Below are 16,093 nucleotides of genomic sequence, written 5' to 3'. Positions count from 1 at the left end.
AACTCTCCGAGTTCCAAAATCTGGCTGGAGAAACAGATTGTGTTTGCCGCTTTGGGTTTTGACAAAATGCGTTTGCGAAGGAATTCTGGGACATTTGGGGGATGGGAATCCCATATCTACAACAAATTAGAGGAAAATTTGGAAATAGGCTCTATTTGGCACTGGATGCCCAAGATCTGGTGGGGCCTTTAGTGGTATGAAACAAGTGATGAGATTATGTCTATATTCAAAAATAGCATCTCCAAATTATAAGAATATCAACCTTTGAGTAACACTTTAGGTAGATGGCTTGTCTAGGAATAAAATGGGATGGGCAAAATTTGAACGGGATGTGTGATACATTGACGACTACTAAAACAAACTTTAGAGGTGAAACTATTGCCACCTCAATCGTGTGTACAAACAGCCAAACAGGTAGCATTAAATACAGTATAACTTAATGCAAAACATGGGGGTCATTTTTTTACAAACGTAGTACAAAACTACTAGAGTGGGGGTGTGTGTTTCAATGTGTCACAACTTTTCAGTTATTGCATTATTGACACACAGATAGGAAATCACAGCCACTCGTATGACCGTCGCTCATGCTGACTGACAGGGGCGATGAACGGCGGCACTTTAACTTCCAAAACAAATTTCTATTTGTAGATGTGTGGCATGCAAATCTAATGCATTAATTACCTGGTTCCTTCTGTAATTAATATTGCTGATAGGGCAGCAAAAGTGGGTGGAGCTACCAAGACGCCCCACTGGGGATGGTGATTTACACCTGTGATGAAAATTTACAGGCCACTGATGTATGGGTAAACGACCCAAATTAAAGTACTGGTGATTAGCGCATCGACCTTATGGTTCGAAGATCTACTAAGGAATGCGGGGTGGATCCAGACCTTCCAGAGTGTGGTGTATTCCTGGCGTCCTCAAGAATTTGTGGGTTTTCTCTGGGCACTCCAGTTTACTCCCACAAAACGAAATTATGGGTGCTCGACTGGTTGAACACTCTAAATTCCTCTGGTCATGAGTATGAGCGTGAATGATGGTCTGTGTTTTTGTGTTTTTTGGTTGGCTGGCCACCGAGATATATTCTATCAATAAAATATCAAGGTGGAAAAGAATTTGGAAATTTGGAATTGATTTATGAAATCGCCAATAGGCCTTGGGGATGGCGTGACAGATTGGTACAAAAACAAAGGGAAAAAAACTAATTAGGAGCACAGCTTACCTAGCTAGTCATGGGGAGTCCTATGTCTCGAAGAGGGGGATGCTAGCCTTGGTATAACGGCACTACAAAACTTCTTGTTTTAATCTCTATGCGAACATTTTTTTTGCAGAGCATGTTTCACTTGTGCTCGCCATATTCCCCAAGGGGTTCCCAAAAGCTACGTATCCATTTCAAAAGATACATATGGATTTTATTGAATTAAGTAAGATATCATTCCACGATATGGAATTCCAGAAACTATCTATAGTAGTAATGGCACCCATTTTGTTAATAGAATAATTGAAGGAATTGGCACTTGGTTCCATATTTTGTTGAAAAATCATTGCGCCTACGGTCCACAATCGGCGGGCCTTGTCTAACAAATGAATGGAACTATAAAATATAGACTAAAAGAATGCATGGAAGAAAAAAAAAAGGCCATGGACAAAATGTATTGATTTAGTAAAATTATATATTAACATCACAACTTCAAATGGATTAACCCTATATGAAGTCCTGTTTGGTAGACCCTACAAATTGCCATTATTCACTTCCCATTGGGAATTGGATGATGAGGCAAATCTAGCTGAGTACTTGAAATTTTAGAAAAACGCACCCAACTTAAGTTACCAGAGGGAGATTGTGCTTCTCAACAGAAAAACGTACAGGGCGACGGTGATTCCTGGAGACTGGGTGCTGATACGCAGCATAAAAAAGAAACATTGGAGCGACGCGACGTGGAAGGGTCCATATCAAGTGTTCCTAATTGTGGGATAGACCTGCCAACTGGCTTAATAATTGCTTGTTCATGTTGAGCCATGTGGCCAAACTGGTTTTATAATTATTTGTTAAGACAGTGGCTAACTAGCTGGCCTTGCAATTGTTTGTTCGCCTGACGAAATGTAACATAGGCTGGCTAACAGGGTTTGCAATTGTTTCCTTATATTGAGCGATGTGACCAACTCGCTTTGGAACTGTTTGTTCGAATCGCGCAATACAAGATAGGCTGCGTGAGTTTGTGTGAGCTATAAAAATATCGTGTTTGCATACAAGTTAAACCTGCAAATGTCTAACCATATTAGCCCAAAGTTTTGTTTACATAAACTTCTGTCCTACATCACTGTCTTAGAAATATTACCCTGTCTTCCTCTATAAAGACTGACCCAGTGTTCATCCAGAGAGAATTGCGAGGACGACAGACTTAGCGGTTCACTGCTGTTCGAGCTTTCTCCTCCATCCTGCAGTCCGGAAATGAACCTATTTCCTATTTAAATTGATCTCACTCTTTCTTAACCTGCTCCGAAAGTTGTATTTTCAGATATATCACTAACCACACCAACAGTTATCAAAATAGCTGAGAGGGGAACCTGGATCCACCTTTCCCACAGTAGAAAGGTTGTCTCAATTGAAACTCCCTACACAAAGAAAAATAGTCATGTTAAAAACAAACATTGCCCTTTGGTCAATGGGATTAATGATTGTGATTCTATTCCTCTCCACAGTAGGGCTGTTTTCTCCAGTTGGAGAGAAAGGCAGAGGCGTTTCAATTGAGGATACACCTTCCGGGAGGGTAAAGCGAGCAACATTTACACTTGAATAACATTACCTACTAAATCAAATTTCCAAACAAGCATTGGAGATGATACCCCCCATCCGATTGAGCACCAAACAATGTTTTGCCTTCCATACAATAAGACTGCCGATATCTTCCTTTCTTGGGAAAAATATATTTAGACTCGGCAATATCCCTGTTACCATACAAGCGATCAGACTATGCTGGGGAATGTGTGTGGTACATAACAGCCGAAAACAGAGATTGGGAAAGCCATGTTGCAGAAACTGGTCAAGATTTGAAAAGCTTGGACTGACAGATTAACTTGTGGAAATAATTTCTGCAACAGGGATTTCCCAAACAGAGGGAAATTGGTTGCTGTTAATGGAAAATGCAGCTGGTGCTATAAATCAAACATGCAGTGTAAAGAAGAGGCACTAGCACCATGTGGAGCTACTTTTGCACTGTAAAGGGGTGGTCTCAGTTAAATCGTTGAGGGGATGAGTAAGATAAGCTTTCTGGCTTAATTTAATGCGGGAACCACTCCAATATTGATTGCAAAGACTATTGCTCACCAGGCAATACCATAAAACTGTAGGGAACTCTTTTAGATTGGTTTTGACGTCTCCATATGCGAAAGGTGAAGGCGATTCAATTGAGACTAAACCATTTTACAAAGGGTTAAAACAAACGACCAGACAAGGGAAAATACAATCGGATATAACAACTCCCTCAATCCCCATTCTTTGGGGTAAGTGTCCATTCAAATGAAAAACGTGTCCTACTTTTACAGAAAAATATTGAAATAGTGTCTAACCTGTTACACAGTAAATGGCAAGTAAATTTTTACACTGTGTTAACTTTACCGGTTTGAACCTTACAGGGCATGGTCTGAAACTGGGTGCGGTAGACAAACTGCACCACTGATTCCACAGTTTGGCTTATGATGGAGAAGTGGGGCATCTAACTCCTGTCAAAAAAATACAGGATTATGTATGTGCTTTGGTTTCATAGTTTTTACCAGTGTCTGTTTTAGAGTGGAGGAGATACAATTGGCGGCTCAGAATTTCGGTGTGGCGGCTGGCCTCTCTTAACGACGTCGAGCCTCATCGAGGGAGACGATCCGACTTATGGGTTGGTTTTGCAAACTGCAGCAGGAGTCTATTTGTATTTAGGTTCCGCCAAATAAAACTATGAATGGGATAAATAACATCCATTACAATGTCAAAAAATAAATTGGATTTGCAATGAAGGAACAGCTGGCAGCCAGCAGTGTCAGGACTGACGCAGGGCCACAAACGCGGCTGGTATGCTTCTGACGGTTGGTGTTCTCTTGATGGAGCAGGGGGCGTATGCAATGTATGAAAATGTTGCACTCAACAACACGTCCCCCAATGGGTTCCTCACCTGGGCCGTTGAAGGCCTGACCCTGAAACCAACCGGTAGCGAAGAGGCACTCTGGAATGGAACTGTCCACCTTGTGGCAGACTGGTGGGATAAGGCCTACGCCAAATGCAAAACAATTGGCTTTCAACGAGGTAATATCAATAGCTGTTTTGCCTAATACTTTGACAATGAGTGGATGTTGTCTTATTCCCTTCTTACGCTTATCCTAGACCAGCTTAAGGTTGATACAGTAGCTCCAACAAATTCTGAATCACAAGGATTGTATCTGCTCATTAGACAGCTTACTGTCGATAACATTGATGTCCAGGAAAATACTAATTATGAAAATGAGTTGAACGAGAATGATTGTTTTTCCTTTTTCGGGCCAGATATGCAAAAAAGGTGAATTCAGGTAAAGATCGAGACAACGGATTTCCCCCAAGTGGTTTGTATTTGCCTTAAAATGATTAATAGTAAACATAATAAAAACGGGGGAATGTTGGGGTTATTCTGGGATACTATTATAAATGTGAGCATTAATCGATATATGTATACAGTGGTACATCGACTTACGATCGTAATCCATTCCAAGATTGTGATCAAACGACAAGCATATCGTAACTCAAGCGGACGTTTCCCCCCATTGAAATGAATTGAAAAAAAAAAAATTTGTTCCAACCCTCTGAAAAAAATAGGATATTGGACTGGAAAATAGTTATTTCTTCTAATTCGCCACATATTGACAAAGTAGAAAATAACGAGTGGTTTAATCGTAAAAAAATGTTTATTAGATGTAAAATTAGACGCATTTGGCATAGGAGAGGGACAATGACACACGGAGGCAGAGGTGGAGGCTGTTCGGGGGGACTTTATCTACGGCAACAACACACTCAAAGGAACAAACAGATTAAAATTAACTTGGATAACTATATACAGACACTCAACTTTTAATGTAACTTCAGACAAACTGAATTCTAATTTTGTTTTAATATTTTTTTTACCTTATTTGTTAAGTCTTCAAAACGAACGCATCATGTGCTATTAGGAACTTGCCTCTACTTCGAAATGTTTCAAAAATGACGCACACAAATGTCATCACAATACGCTAAATCCAAGCTTTATAATTAGCGCGCCACATCACTTGTAGGTCTCTTGAAGGTACGTGTGTTTTCCGCATTGTACACTAGCGCCTTAATTTTACAGTCACCGCTCGCATTAGCACACAACGCTAGCGTTAAGCGGTCCTTCATGGATTTGTGTCCCGATAATGCCTTCTCATCTGCCACGTTGAATGTCCGCCTGGGCATCTTTTTCCAAAAAAGACCAGTTTTATCGCAGTCGAAAACTTGCTGGGGGATGTAACTTTCCTCAGCGATAATCAAGGCAAATGTCTTGATGCGTCCTTCTGCTTAAAGATGGTGGAAATGGTTGAAGTATTCCTCTCGTATTGCCTAGCGAGCTCAGTAACACGTACTCCACTCATATTTTTTATTATTTCGCAATTCATGTCCATTGTCAATGCCTTTTCTTTGCAGAACTCTGCCGATCCATTGTAATATTGTACTGTACTGAAAATGTACACAACGCGGGGAAGAAGCAGGAAGGTGGGGAAATGCAAAGTACGCCCAGTTGTCTAAGAAATATTTTATACACGAAAGGGATGCAAAATAGACAGTGCCATGGCCACCTGGCTTGGCCGCGATAAGTGAATTCCCGCGAAGTAGGGATGCCCCTTCAAAAATGCTTAAAGAAACGTATAACTCGTGCCCAAAACCACCACCAGGCTAATATGCTGTTCATTCAGATGTTTTATTTCACATTAGAATGCAGGTGTTATGTTGGTGCATACAAACAAATCAAATACAGTATAAATACAGTACAAAAAACAGTAAAAAATTGCAAATTTAATAAATGTAAACTTTTATTCAGAAAACTCAGAAATTCAAAAACATCATAGCAGTCCGGATGGATCTTCCGCAGTTCTTTTGCGCATAAGAAACATCGGTGAACGTTGTTTTTTTTTTTTGGTCAGTGAAGATGCGCCTGTAAACAGCCATGACGTCATCGATGCGATTGCTGAACATGACGGCCCTCACCATGTTATCGTCCATTTCTTTGGCCTTTTTTGGAGGTATTTGGCAGCATTGAAGAGGTCCTGCAAATTATGCAAAGTAAGGCCACCTTCGTCAACTTCGTCACGCTCGTCTTCGGCAGCCGACTCGTCTTCCTCCTCCTTCGCCGACTTGGTCATTTCCTGTAGGTCCTCCTCTGTCAGTTGGTCTGAGTGACAGTCGATGAGATTTGTAATTTCATCAGCCGTCGAGAAGCCTTCAGTCGGCAACAACCGAGCCAGCCTGACAGCCTTATCAACGGCAGAGTAATGGATTCTGTTAGGCGTGAAACCCTCATAATCTTGAGTGATTTTCTTTGGCCACAATTTCCTCCAGGTGGAGATGAGTGTCTGTTCTCTCATGTCCTTTAGGACATTCTGAATGTTAGTCAGACACGTGGCTATGTTGTAGTCCTTCCAATAAGATTTTATGCTGAAGGTCTCGTCGGGCTCTTCATTGGAGATGAGACCCTCCATTGTCGACCTGGTGTAGAGGGCTTTGAAGGCCCTAATAAACCCTTGATCCATGGGCTGTATAAGGGAAGTGGTGTTGGGGGGAGGGAAATCCACCTGCACCCCTTCATGGTGCAAATTAGCTGCATGACCTCCTGCACAGTCCATGAGAACCACTTTGAAGGGCAGTCCCTTTTCAGCCAGGTAAAGCTTTACCTGTGGTATGAAAGAGGTAAAGAACCAATCATCATATCATCATAGGGCGCCGTTCAAAGCGGTTGCATGTTGCAATAGCTCCCTAAACCCTCACTCGAATTCTGTTTGTACAGCTTTTTTACGGATTTTTATCCTTTATTTTATGTTTTTATTGTCTCTTAAGACTTTAGTTGTTACTTCACTTTATATATTATATTCGATACTTTAATGTTTTGGGACTTTACTTTCAAGACTCTACTCCAAGACTCAAGCTGTGCGAGAGGCAGTCTTTGATCTACTAGTTTAGTCCATCTTTTCAAATTCAAATTTCAAATTTTGGAGACTATTTTGACCCACCCAGCCATGCCTATGCTGCTTTACACGAAGGATCAACTGTTAGCGCTACGCAACACCGGGATTCCCCTGGACTTGGACCTCCCCGCTGAGTTAAAGAGGAAGAGAAGAGGATGCAGAGCCGGACGAAAATGTCAGGAGAAAAAGCGACGCTTAAGACCCAGCATTCCTTCTATTATTATGGGGAACGTAAGATCTCTCCCCAACAAGATGGAAGAGCTAACGGCGCTGACCAAACAACAAGGACAATATCGGAGCGCCTGCATTATCTGCTTCACGGAGACCTGGCTGGATGAGCGAATACCAGACTCTCTCATCTCCTTGGATGGCTTTCAGCTGGTGAGGGCGGACAGGGACCCTGAGGAGAGCGGTAGGAAGAAAGGTGGGGGACTAGCTGTCTTTATTAACAGTAGATGGTGCAGTCCTGGGCATATTACTGTGAAGGAGCAATTTTGCACTCGAGATATCGAGCTAGTAGCTGTTAGCATCAGGCCGTTTTACATCCCCCGGGAGTTCTCGCACGTCATCATAATAACTGTGTATATACCTCCTTCGGCCGATGCAGCAGTGGCTCGTGAGCTGCTCCACACTACTCTGTCCCGGCTACAGACGTCACACCCCCAGTCTCTCCTTCTTATCTCCGGTGATTTTAACCATGCTCCCTTGACTTCAACTCTCCCCACCTTCACTCAGTATGTGAAGTGCTGCACCAGGGAACAAAAAACTCTGGACCTGCTGTATGCCAACACAAAGGAGGCATACAGCTCAGCCCCCCTTCCCCCACTGGGCCGCTCAGACCACAACCTGGTCCATCTGATCCCCACCTACATCCCTACGGTGAGGAAAATAAAACCTACCACGAGGATCATACAAAGATGGACCGAGGAGACCAGCATGGTACTGAGGGACTGTTTTGAGACAACCGACTGGGAGGTGCTGTGCAAACCACATGGGGAAGACATCGACAGCTTGACCCACTGCATCACAGATTACATTAACTTCTGTGTGGAGAACATCGTACCCTCCAAGAAGGTCCGTTGTTACTCCAACAATAGCCGTGGGTCACCAGGGATCTAAGGGCCCTCCTGAACAAAAAGAAGAGGGCTTTTAGGTCTGGGGAGAAGGAGTCTCAAAACGGTCCAGAAGGTGCTGAAGAGAGAGATAAGGAGGGGAAAGACCAGCTACAGGAGGAGGCTAGAGAAGCAACTCCAAAGAGGCAACACCAAAGAGGTCTGGAGGAGCTTGAGGACCATCTCGGGCCATGGAGGCAACAGTGGGAGAGGCCCGGAGTCCGGAGAGGGGGAGTGGGCCAATGAACTGAATCAGTTCTTTAACAGATTCAGCCCTGCCCCTGCTCCCCTGACCCCCCAGACCAGAAGCAACTCTACCCCCTCGTTCTCCTCTGCCTCCCCCTCTTCCACCGGTCTCTGCATCACTGTCGATCAGGTGACAAAACAACTAAAGAAGATCGAGGCAAGGAAGGCTACCAGTCCGGACTACTGAGAGAGTGTGCGGATCAGATTGGCACAGTGATTCTGCATATTTTCAACCTCAGCCTCAGTCTGCAGAAGGTCCCCACCTTGTGGAAAACTTCCTGCGTGGTCCCAGTCCCAAAGACTGCGAACCCCAGGGAGCCAAACCACTTCAGGCCGGTAGCACTAACCTCTCACCTGATCAAGACACTGGAGAGGATAATCCTCAACCACCTGAGCCCCCTGATGAATGCAGAGCTGGACCCTCTGCAGTTCGCCTATCGTCCAGGCATTGGTGTGGAAGATGCTACCACCTACCTGATGCATAGGTCTCTTTCACACCTGGAGAACTCGGGAAGCACGGTGAGAATGATGTTTTTTGACCTCTCCAGTGCATTCAACACCATTCAGCCGGTCCTTCTGAGAGGGAAACTGGAGGTGGCTGGAGTAAGGAACCACCTAGCTGCATGGATCATCGACTTCCTCACCAACAGACCACAATATGTGAGACTCCAGGACTGTACGTCTGATGTGGTAACTTGCAGCACGGGGGCCCCACAAGGCACAGTGCTTTCCCCACTCCTCTTCTCCCTCTACACGTCAGACTTCAAACATAATACAGACACCTGCCACCTCCAGAAATTCTCCAATGACACCGCCATTGTTGGACGAGTGACTGACAGGAACGACCTGGAGTACAGGGGAGTCATCACAGCCTTTGTCGACTGGTGTAGGCAAAACCACCTGCACATCAACACCAGTAAGACAAAGGAAATGGTCGTTGACTTTCGGAGGACACCTCAACAGACCACTCAGGTGAACATCCAGGGTAAAGACATTGAAATCGTGGAGAACTTGAAGTACCTGGGTGTTCACCTCAACAGCAAACTAGACTGGTCCACAAACATAGATGCCCTGTACAGAAGGGGCCAGAGCCGCCTCTACCTGTTGAGGAGCCTACGGTCCTTTGGTGTGTGCAGGTCACTGTTGAGGACCTTCTATGACACTGTGGTGGCATCTACTGTGTTTTATGCAGTGGTCTGTTGGGGAAGTGGGAGCACGGAGAGGGACAGGAACAGGCTGAACAAGCTGATCAGGAGGGCCAGCTCTGTTCTGGGCTGTCCTTTGGACTCTGTGGAGGAAGTGGGAGAGCGGAGGATGCTGACCAGGATGAGGTCCATCATGGACAGCACCTCCCACCCCCTGCACGAGTCGGTGGAGTCCCTTCGAAGCTCCTTTAGCAGTAGACTGCGGTACCCTCACTGCAGGAAGGAGCGCTTCTGCAGATCCTTCCTCCCATCAGCCGTCAGGCTCTTTAACTCAAAAAAGGCTGTGGGTTAGGACCTCCCGAATTTCGGATACAGTGTAGATGTGCTTGTATATATATGTATGTGTATGTATATATATATCTCAGCAACACAGTTACCTATTTATATATTTATTCATGTATTTATTTATTAACTTACTATTAAGTACCTATTTGTGTATAATGCCTTTCCTATTCCTGCATCCTTACCCTCTTCCTATTGCAACAAAGAAATTTCCCGATTACGGGATGAATAAAGTTATCCAATCCAATCCAATCAAGTGTGAGGGCCTTTGTGATCCATGCCTTTTTGTTGGACATTCAGTACACTGGCAGTAAGGCTTTGTTCTTGTTCTTCAATGCGCGAGGATTCAGTGACCTGTGGTTCAGGCCGGGCTTCAGCATGAATCCTGCTGCTTTGCCACACAAGAGCAGAGTCACTCAATCCTTGTGGGCTTTGAAACCTGTCTTCTGAAGTTTGTCCTTGAAAAGAAATGTTCGGGACGGCATCCTCTTCTAGTAGAGTCTTGTTTCATCCATGTTGAAGACTTGCTCCAGGACATAGCCATTTTTTCCTATCATTTCCGGAAACACATCCTCAACATAATGCCTCGCTGCTGTTCCGTCTGCAGAGGCTGCATCTCCATACAACGAAACATTCTTAAGTCCGCCGCTTAAACCTCTCAAGCCGGCCCTTGCTGGCAGCGAAAGCCGTACGTGGTCGTAGGTTAGTCTGGCTTGAGGCACCGGGCATAGGATCACCTTCGTCGTCGCCATCGTCTTCTTCCTCGTCTTGAACGTTGTTGTCGTCGTCACCACCCTCAGGCATCAAACAAAGATTTAGCCTTACTTCCGATTAAGTTTCCGTCCAGGCTGATTTTCTTCGCCCTACAATCACGGATCCAAATAACCAGTGCATTTTCCATTCGCACCATGGCCTTATTCTGGGTGTTCACAACCCTTTTGGCATCTTTCGTGAAAGATATTGCAGCAGTTTTGCGGTTTTGCACCGTGGAGTCATTAAGGCCACATTGTCGAGCTACGCTCGCGTAGCTATTTCCTGCTCTCAACCTGTCCAATAAACTCACTTTTTCGGCAATTGTCAACATCTTTCGCTTTTTCTTCGGCTCACTAGATGCACCAAGGGATAGAGAGCGTTTGGAAGGCATCACGAAGGGCTTCACAAAACTTTTACGCTTACCTTAAGCTTGGCGAGAAGCGTGCTGTATGCTAGCACGAGATAAGCGTGGACTGAAAATGGGCATCGGGAGAAGCTTGGGCTTCCGTGGTGAATGGGCCAATGGGGAGTCGAGTCTTCAGTGAGCATTCAGCTGGCCAATCAGCTTGCGTTTATGCCCGTGATGCCCCGTGGTGCTTTGCGCCTACGTGCATTCTTTGTTTGAAAATTTTGTAAAATGATGCAATTACTAATTCTAATTGAATATTTTGTTTCCACATCTTGTAAAATGATGTAATTTATTATTTGAATTTAATATCTTGAATTTTTTATTTATTTTTCCTGAAAAAAATCTGCGAAGCCGAGTCCGCGGTGGCTGAGCCGCAAAGTAGCGAGGGAACACTGTATGGTGTTTTTGAGGGTTAAAAGCGCTGCGAGCACATGGAAGTCACATGCCTTGCACACCCCTGGGATGTTTTGAATGGATTTACTGTAATATTTGGAATGCATGGGGAGGCTATTTTTGGGTGAACATCTGCTCGGTTGATCGCAATAAATTCAGTCAATCAAGCGGTCAGGGCCATACAAAAATTGAATTTAGTGCACAGACCAGGCACACCGGGCGATTAGGCACATCGATCATTTTAGAGAAAGTTTTACACTTAATGTTTATATTGACATTAGAACAGTCTTTTTTGTCATTTTAATTTCAAGTACAAAAATAAATTCATTTTATTTCTGAAATTTCACGTCACTTTCAGAAACATTAACATTACCAGTGATGCATGATGGACAGGTAGTGCGGAGACCTCATAGCATGATGAAGTTGGACTTTCTTCAGCATCCTCAGTCAAAAGATGGTTATCGTGCAATAATCCAAGTCTCTGGTCTCGTTGTGCAGCTATGGATTCTCTGATTGTCTTCAGTTGGTCCAACGATGTAGACTTTGGAAATACCAAATGTGTCTCTGTCTAGAATTATAAACATATGCAAAGTGATTCTAACAAAAGAATATATTTTTTAACTCTGACTGTGCCAACGTACTAGTACGTGGAGAAAATTCAATTTCCATACTCCACCAATGTCCTAGTACATTTTCACATTACCCGAGGCGTTTATTTAATTTTACCTCTTGACTGAAATGTAATTGGAGGAAATTTAATGTCACAGGCTCTCAACATATGTTCGTCACGTGACTCAGTCTATCGCAACCTAAAGTAATGTGTTATTACGAAGCTCAAAATCAGCCCAGCTCCTGCCCGCCCAGCTCCTGCCCGCTCAGTTCCTGGCCGCTCAGCTCCTGCCCGCCCGGCTCCTGCCCGCCCGGCTCCTGCCCGCCCGGCTCCTGCCCGCCCGGCTCCTGCCCGCCCGGCTTCTGCCCGCCCGGCTCCTGCTCGCCCAGCGACTGCTCGCCCAGCTCTTGCCCGGCCGGAAGCGGTGGCGACGCGCCAGGGTTGTGTTTGAGAGATAGCCGTGATGCAAAGCCTTGGAGCATCTGATTTAGAAAAATAGATTTTTTTTTTACTAGAATGAAGCGTAATTGCACATGCACTCTCTAGATAGCAGTGGAACGCTCACTGTCAATGTTGTCAATTTTAACAAGATACAATCTTACGCACTAGTGTACTTGGAATTTTAAACAAAAATTATATTATTGACAAGGGGGGCAGGGAGTTGGGGAGGGGGTTAGCGGGTGTAACATATTTTAAAATATACATTTCCGTTTGTGTCCTATTCAAAAGATATTTACCGCTAGTATGTAGGATGACTGTAAAATTACTGAACAAGGTGCATGTCACTATCTGATCATGGGGCCTTGGTAGCATTCTTCACAGGAATGTGTGAAAAGAGTACATAAATCTGGTGTTTATTATATAAACAATTGAGCTTCGTCCTGACAGTTGTAAAGCTTTTCCTGATCCGTCTAAAGATCCTGTCGTTATGGTTCAAAGGGAAGTGTCATATCATGAGAATCTCTGTCTCAACAGATATCCAAGTTAAGACTAAAGCTTAACTATTGTAGAAAGGGGTAACATTTGGAGATTTGGAGAAATATCCTTTTTGAAATGCTTTATGTTAATGTTTGAAGAGTGGCCTGTTATAATTAGATACAACTAGATGGGGATTGCAAATGTTTTATTAGGGTAAATGTTTCCAAGGAACAATTTGACAGGTAACTATTAAATGATTGTTACGTCTACGTGTAATGTCTGTCACTATTTCCAGGTTAACAGTTTATAAGGACAGGTTTCTAAGTATCAAGTTAAATGTTGTCTTATTTTTTTTTTTTTTGAGAATACTGATTAGTGTTGTAGGCTAACTTTGTTTGATTTTTGCCATTTATCCAGTGATTTGAAATGCATGGAACTACATTGAAAAAGCCTTAATGTCCAAAATTAACTGTAGATTATTTTTATGTTTTTGATGTTTAAGTAGATAATGGATAGAAATGTAACTACATTTTTATTTTATGTCTAACTATTGAAAAAAATCTAAATATAATATAAAAGTTTTATCAGAGATGATAAATAAACTACAAAGACAACTACAAACACAAATGTTAAATTATTACTAATAAAATACTAGATTGGGGTATTTTAAATTTCAAACAACTGGTTTTAATATGCAACGTGATACACATTATTGAATGAATTGGGACTTCCTAAAAAGAATACATGTTATAAGTTATGTGGTTTAATTGCTGTAAAGGGCACAGTTACTTAAAATATTTACCCTGAGGAACAGGGTTCAATTCTCTTAAGGAATATAAATGTTTGCATTTGCTTCTGAATATTAATTGATGTGAATGAGAGAGCAGTTTTCCTGAGGAGAAAACAGCCCTGGTTTTCCTTTTGTATTTTTCCTAATTTTAGTTTACACGATTTTTGTTTGTATCATTCGATTGTCTTTGAATCAAGTCTACCTTCTTATGTTCACCGGTCAGAAGTAAGGAATTTGCTTGACAGTTTGACTATTAATTACAGTAAAAAAAATGTATATGGTGTATGTAAATAAATTTGTATAATGGCAGAAAAAGAAAAAAAATAAAGCTCTTGATCTTGGCAAGGAAGCAACGATCATAATAGAATTTTGCCCAGCTATCGCCAGCCCAGCTCTTGCCCGCCCGGAAGCGGCAGCGAAGCGCCGCGGCCCCTGGACGAGGGGGCCAGCAACAGCTAGGGGGACGCTCCGGCGCCCCTGGACGAGGGGGCCAGCAATGGCGAGAGCGACGCTCCGGCGCCCATGGATGAGGGGCCGGTGGCGCTCTGGCGCCCTTTGACGAGGGGGACGGCGAGAGCGGCGCTCCGGCGCTCCTGGGGTTGGCGGTTGGCAGCCCCCAGAGCAGCCGGGGTAAGGTGCCTGACGACCAACTCTTACTCTTCTTAAAATGCCGATGTGGACGCCCGCTGGACTGGCCACGCCCACGTCTCGTCACTGGCTGGCGCGAAGGGCCGCTGGACTGGCCACTGCCACGCCTCGTCACCGGCCGGCGCGGACGCCCGCCTGACCATCCATGCCCACACCTTGTTGTCGGCCGGCGCGGACGCCCGTCGGACCGACTTCTTCCTCGTCTCGTTTCTGGCTGGCACAGATGCCCGCTGGACCGGCCACTCCCACGCCTCGTCACCGGCCGGCGCGAAAGCCCGCCGGACCAGCCAATACCTCGTCTTTTCACGGCTGGCACGGACACCTCCCGGAGGATAAAAATGGCTAAAACCCTCCCTTCCTGCATGCTTTTCGTTTTTTCATGGACATCCGGCATTGGGACGTCTAGAATCTGTCCCTTGGAGGGGAGGTATTGTCAGGAGCGGCCGTTTGTCCCTCCTGGCATGCCGTCAAGAAGCAGCAGGTGCGGTAAATCTGCTGATTACTTCTGGTTTTGGTATTTAAATGTCAATGAGTTCCAGGATCCGTCTTTTCTCCTCGATAATTCCCGTCCTCCTGTTTCCGGTTTGGTATTGCTTCCGTTTCCCAAGTCCTCGTTGCTTTGTAAAGATCACTCGAGTGATTAAAGATGTTGATTTGAAGCTACTCGCCTCATTTCACCTCCTGTTCCCATGACTGGGTCCAAATCCATTCACGACCGCGCCCCAACGACGCGGCGTGATCATAACATATCTAATCAAAGAGGATTTGATCTTCATATTTTCTTTCTAGTTTTTTTCTTACGATAACGAAGTAGTGCAGTGGGCCAAAACCTTTTCTCAGCACAGACCGGTAAAGCTCTTATTTTTTCGCAAACTATCGTATGCAGAGGGCGACAACTTAAGACAAGTGTGGCGGTGAGGGGCTATATGTTGCATGGGCAACGCCCATGACAGCAAAAAATAAGTAATAAAAACAAAAGCAATTATTTATTATCATTTTTATAATATCTTTTCTCATTTCAAGTAGGAGCCCGAGAGTAAAACATTATTATTTATTATCATTATTAATATTTATTATTATTATTAATATTTGGCTGGCGGACTGGTACCTGTTCCCTGCCCGTTAATTGGGGACCCCTAAAAGAGTGTGTGACGTATGTTTTTTTTCTTTGTGTGTACATCAAAATTGCAAACGTTTTTTAACCATTCTGCAAGTTTTGACATGTTAATTTTTACTTGATTGTAAGCATGCTCGTTTTATTACAGTTTTAGCTGTGTAAACATGTCATATTCAAAAGGCATGAATACTAGAATGTAGGACTAAATTAGATGAGAACTTTATTTCATCCCGTATTCAGGAAATTTCCTTGGTTGCAGTAGCAAGACAGAGAAGACATTGTAGACCTAGGTAAAAAAAACTGTAGCCACACACGGGAAGTCCACAAGGTGAGGACCTTCTGAGGTTAAACATGCAGAATCACTCTTTTGAGCTGATCCGCATAGTCCCTCAGTTGTCTGG

At 43.9% G+C, this 16,093-nt stretch overlaps 1 protein-coding gene across 5 annotated transcripts in view; it reads right to left on the bottom strand.

Moving 5' to 3' along the window:
• The window catches only part of ngly1 (N-glycanase 1), a 65,588-nt gene that overhangs the window by 34,506 nt on the left and 14,989 nt on the right, over positions 1-16,093 (bottom strand). For all 5 annotated transcript variants that reach the window (XM_077743108.1, XM_077743109.1, XM_077743110.1 and 2 more), the window contains one exon: positions 11,983-12,177. In XM_077743108.1, the coding sequence (XP_077599234.1) occupies positions 11,983-12,177 (195 nt within the window). The remainder of the gene's footprint in view (positions 1-11,982; positions 12,178-16,093) is intronic.

This window comes from Stigmatopora nigra, chromosome 21 (genome assembly GCF_051989575.1).
Source record: "Stigmatopora nigra isolate UIUO_SnigA chromosome 21, RoL_Snig_1.1, whole genome shotgun sequence".
Lineage (NCBI taxonomy): Eukaryota > Metazoa > Chordata > Actinopteri > Syngnathiformes > Syngnathidae > Stigmatopora > Stigmatopora nigra.
The sequence above is the reverse complement of the archived record's forward strand: the minus strand, read 5'-3'. Positions and strand labels throughout refer to the sequence as shown.